The sequence below is a fragment of the Mobula hypostoma genome, chromosome X1 (genome assembly GCF_963921235.1).
Source record: "Mobula hypostoma chromosome X1, sMobHyp1.1, whole genome shotgun sequence".
Classification (NCBI taxonomy): Eukaryota; Metazoa; Chordata; class Chondrichthyes; order Myliobatiformes; family Myliobatidae; genus Mobula; species Mobula hypostoma.
The window spans coordinates 66,305,053-66,310,052 of record NC_086128.1 but is presented as its reverse complement, the minus strand read 5'-3'; the positions used below and the strand labels follow the sequence as shown (position 1 = coordinate 66,310,052).

Genomic DNA, 5,000 nt, shown 5'->3' with positions numbered 1-5,000 from the left:
AATTTATGAGGGGAAGACACTCCTGCTAACACCCACATCTATCACTCAGATTTTTAAAATTATTTAATAAAGGCTTCCAGCCCTTCAACCTATGCCACCTAGCAATCCCCCAATTTACTACCAGCCTAATCACGGGGACAAGTGACAATGACCAATTAACAACGTCTTTGGACTGTGGAGGAAACCGGAGCACCCGGAGGAAACCCACGCGGGGTCACGGGGGGAAGAAAGTACAAACTCCATAAAGGCGGCGGCGGGAATCGAACCCGGGTCGCAGGTGCTGGGAAGAGTTGGGCGAACCGCTAGGCTATCGTGCCGCCCCACCTCTTTCATCCAGGGGTTGGATAGGACAGGTGAGGAGGACCCGTGTCGATTCCCCTCCCTCCCCTCCATTCAGGGCCCCAAACAGTCCTTCCAGGTGAGGCAACACCTCACCTGCGAATCTATATCCGGCGCTCCTGGTACAGCTCCCTGGTACGTTGGTGAGACCTGGTGTAGATTTGGCGTGTGGGGTTGGTGGTGGGGGGGGGGAGGGTGGACTGCGTTGAGTTGTTCAGCTCCATCCACAAAAGGCAGAATTTCCTGGCGGCCAGCCGTTTCAATTCCTATCCCCATTTCCCATTCCGATCTGTCAGTCCATGGCCTCCTCTGCTGCCACAATGAGACCACTCACAGGTTGGCAGAGCCACCCCTCATATTCCGTCTGGGTAGCCTCCAACCTGATGGCAGGAACATCGATTTCTCCAACTTCCGGTAATTTTCCGCCACCCGCCTTTCCTCTTTCTCTATTCCCCTCTCTTACCTCTTCTCCTCATCTGCCTATCACCTCTCCCTGGTGCCCCTCCTCCTTCCCTTTCTCCCCTGGGCCCGCTCTCCCCTCCCATCCGATTCCTTCTTCTCCAGCCCTTTGCCTTTTCCACCCATCTCCTCCCAGTTTCCCACTTCCTTCCCCCTGGTTTCACCCATCACCTTTCAGCTTGGCCTCCTTGCCCTCCCCCACCTTCTTCTTCTGGCACCTCCCCCCCCCTCCCAAACTTCCTTTCCAGTCCTGATGAAGACTCTCAGTCAGAAGCATCGACTGGTTATTCCTCTCCATAGACACTGCCTGACCTGCCGAGATTCTCCAGCATTTTGCGTGTGTGTGCGGTTTGTTGTGGGTTTCCAGCGTCTGCAGAATATGTTTATCCTAACCCCTCCCTATGGGAAAATTAATCCCACTGTAAAACACAAAATGCTGGAGGACTCCTGGTGATGAATGTTCTTGGTTCAAAACGTCGACCGTTTCGTCCTCTCCATAGGCGCCGCCTGACCTGTTGATCTCTCCCTCCAGCATTTTGTGTGTCCCGCGTTTCTGCGCAGGGGAGCGGCGGCTTCCTCGGATGAAACCGCCGGACGTCTCGCCAAGCCCGGGTTAGCAGAGGGAAGCTCTTGCCTCCTGAGCGTGCGTCTCTAGCTCTCCCCGCCTGCATGCAGGGATGGGGCGGGCTGCAGGACGTGATCCAGAATTGCGTTCACCACCTCCAGTGTCTCGTCGTTCACCAGGACGATGTCAAAGGAGGCCATGTATTTCTCCAGGAACTGATCGACCTGCAGGCGCAGAACAGAGGAAGAGTATTGATTTAAAATTTTTATTTAAATTTAGAGCTACAGGCCAACGAACCCCCGCTGGCCAATTACACCCCAATGGCCGACTGGCATGTATATCTTTGGTATTTGGGAGGATGGGCTTCTGGTCTTGTCAGAATAGAGGGGCGCCCATTTAGAATGGAGATGAGGAGGAATTTCATCAGACAGACGGTGGTGAATCTGTGGAATTTATTGCCACAGGCAGCTGTGGAGGCCAAATCGCTGGGTGTATTTAAACCCAAGGTTGGTCATTCATTATTGACCATGTCATATGACATCATCATTATGTGCCGTGCTGTGCCATGTGACATCATCATTATGTGCTGTGGTGCATGACGTGGGCGATCACGGTGTCCATGATTGTTCTTGGCAAATTTTCCTACAGAAGTGGTTTGCCATCGTCTTCTTCTGGGCAGTGACTTCACAAGATGGATGATCCCCCCAGCCATTATCAACACTCTTCAGAGATTGCCTGCCTGGCGTCAGTGGTCGCATCACCAGGACTTGTGATCTGCACCGGCTGCTCATAAGACCGTCCACCACCTGATCCCACGGTTTCACCTGACCCTGATCGTAGGGCTAAGCAGGTGCTACACCTTGCCCAAGGGTGAACTGCAGGCGAGCGGAGGGAAGGAGAGCCTTACACGTCCTTTGGAAGAGACCTATCTCCAGCCCGCCAGGTTGATAGGTTCTTGATTGGATTATAAGACCATAAGGCATACAGTAAGTAGGAGCAGAACTAAGCCACTCAGCCCATCTAGATAGAGTGGATGTGGAGAGGATGTTTCCTATAGTGGGGGAGTCTAGGACCAGAGGGCACAGATAGAGTGGATGTGGAGAGGATGTTTCCTATAGTGGGGGAGTCTAGCACTAGAGGACACAGATAGAGTGGATGTGGAGAGGATGTTTCCTATAGTGGGGAGAGTCTAGGACCAGAGGGCACAGATAGAGTGGATGTGGAGAGGATGTTTCCTATAGTGGGGGAGTCTAGGACCAGAGGACACAGATAGAGTAGATGTGGAAGGGATGTTTCCTATAGTGGGGGAGTCTGGGACCAGAGGGCACAGATAGAGTGGATGTGGAGAGGATGTTTCCTATAGTGGGGGAGTCTAGGACAAGAGGACACAGATAGAGTGGATGTGTAGAGGATGTTTCCTATAGTGGGGGAGTCTAGGACAAGAGGACACAGATAGAGGGATGTGGAGAGGATGTTTCCTATAGTGGGGGAGTCTAGGACCAGAGGACACAGATAGAGTGGATGTGGAGAGGATGTTTCCTATAGTGGGGGAGTCTAGGACCAGAGGACACAGATAGAGTGGATGTGGAGAGGATGTTTCCTATAGTGGGGGAGTCCAGAACCAGAGGGCACAGATAGAGTGGATGTGGAGAGGATGTTTCCTATAGTGGGGGAGTCTAGGACCAGAGGACACAGATAGAGTGGATGTGGAGAGGATGTTTCCTACAGTGGGGGAGTCTAGGACCAGAGGACACAGATAGAGTGGATGTGGAGAGGATGTTTCCTATAGTGGGGGAGTCTAGGACGAGAGGACACAGATAGAGTGGATGTGGAGAGGATGTTTCCTATAGTGGGGGAGTCTAGGACTAGAGGACACAGATAGAGTGGATGTGGAGAGGATGTTTCCTATAGTGAGGGCGTCTAGCACCAGAGGACACAGATAGAGTGGATGTGGAGAGGATGTTTCCTACAGTGGGAGAGTCTAGGACCAGAGGACACAGATAGAGTGGATGTGGAAGGGATGTTTCCTACAGTGGGGGAGTCTGGGACCAGAGGGCACAGATAGAGTGGATGTGGAGAGGATGTTTCCTATAGTGGGGGAGTCTAGGACTAGAGGACACAGATAGAGTGGATGTGTAGAGGATGTTTCCTATAGTGGGGGAGTCTAGGACTAGAGGACACAGATAGAGGGATGTGGAGAGGATGTTTCCTATAGTGGGGGAGTCTAGGACCAGAGGACACAGATAGAGTGGATGTGGAGAGGATGTTTCCTATAGTGGGGGAGTCTAGGACCAGAGGGCACAGATAGAGTGGATGTGGAGAGGATGTTTCTTACAGTGGGGGAGTCTAGGACCAGAGGACACAGATAGAGTGGATGTGGAGAGGATGTTTCCTACAGTGGGGGAGTCTAGGACCAGAGGACACAGATAGAGTGGATGTGGAGAGGATGTTTCCTATAGTGGGGGAGTCTAGAACCAGAGGGCACAGATAGAGTGGATGTGGAGAGGATGTTTCCTACAGTGAGGGAGTCTAGGACCAGAGGACACAGATAGAGTGGATGTGGAGAGGATGTTTCCTACAGTGGGGGAGTCTAGGACCAGAGGACACAGATAGAGTGGATGTGGAGAGGATGTTTCCTATAGTGGGGGAGTCTAGGACGAGAGGACACAGATAGAGTGGATGTGGAGAGGATGTTTCCTATAGTGGGGGAGTCTAGGACTAGAGGACACAGATAGAGTGGATGTGGAGAGGATGTTTCCTATAGTGGGGAGAGTCTAGGACCAGAGGGCACAGATAGAGTGGATGTGGAGAGGATGTTTCCTATAGTGAGGGCGTCTAGCACCAGAGGACACAGATAGAGTGGATGTGGAGAGGATGTTTCCTACAGTGGGGGAGTCTAGGACCAGAGGACACAGATAGAGTGGATGTGGAAGGGATGTTTCCTACAGTGGGGGAGTCTGGGACCAGAGGGCACAGATAGAGTGGATGTGGAGAGGATGTTTCCTATAGTGGGGGAGTCTAGGACTAGAGGACACAGATAGAGTGGATGTGTAGAGGATGTTTCCTATAGTGGGGGAGTCTAGGACTAGAGGACACAGATAGAGGGATGTGGAGAGGATGTTTCCTATAGTGGGGGAGTCTAGGACCAGAGGGCACAGATAGAGTGGATGTGGAGAGGATGTTTCTTACAGTGGGGGAGTCTAGGACCAGAGGACACAGATAGAGTGGATGTGGAGGATGTTTCCTACAGTGGGGGAGTCTAGGACCAGAGGACACAGATAGAGTGGATGTGGAGAGGATGTTTCCTACAGTGGGGGAGTCTAGGACCAGAGGACACAGATAGAGTGGATGTGGAGAGGATGTTTCCTATAGTGGGGGAGTCTAGGACCAGAGGACACAGATAGAGTGGATGTGGAGAGGATGTTTCCTATAGTGGGGGAGTCTAGTACCAGAGGACACAGATAGAGTGGATGTGGAGAGGATGTTTCCTATAGTGGGGGAGTCTAGGACCAGAGGGCACAGATAGCGTGGATGTGGAGAGGATGATTCCGGTGGGGGGGGGGGGTGGGTGTAGTATTGGGAAGGGTTCACTCCTCTCTGTAGTTTCTGATGTTCCTCCGCATTGGAATTGAAATTG

At 52.2% G+C, this 5,000-nt stretch overlaps 1 protein-coding gene across 1 annotated transcript in view; it reads right to left on the bottom strand.

Moving 5' to 3' along the window:
• Window positions 1-1,029: 1,029 nt before the first annotated feature.
• LOC134340651 (cytosolic 5'-nucleotidase 3-like) overlaps window positions 1,030-5,000 on the bottom strand; it is an 83,663-nt gene continuing 79,692 nt past the window's right edge. Inside the window, exon 9 of the mRNA XM_063038106.1 lies at window positions 1,030-1,587. Coding sequence (XP_062894176.1) covers window positions 1,450-1,587 — 138 coding nt within the window. The 3' untranslated portion in view covers window positions 1,030-1,449. The remainder of the gene's footprint in view (window positions 1,588-5,000) is intronic.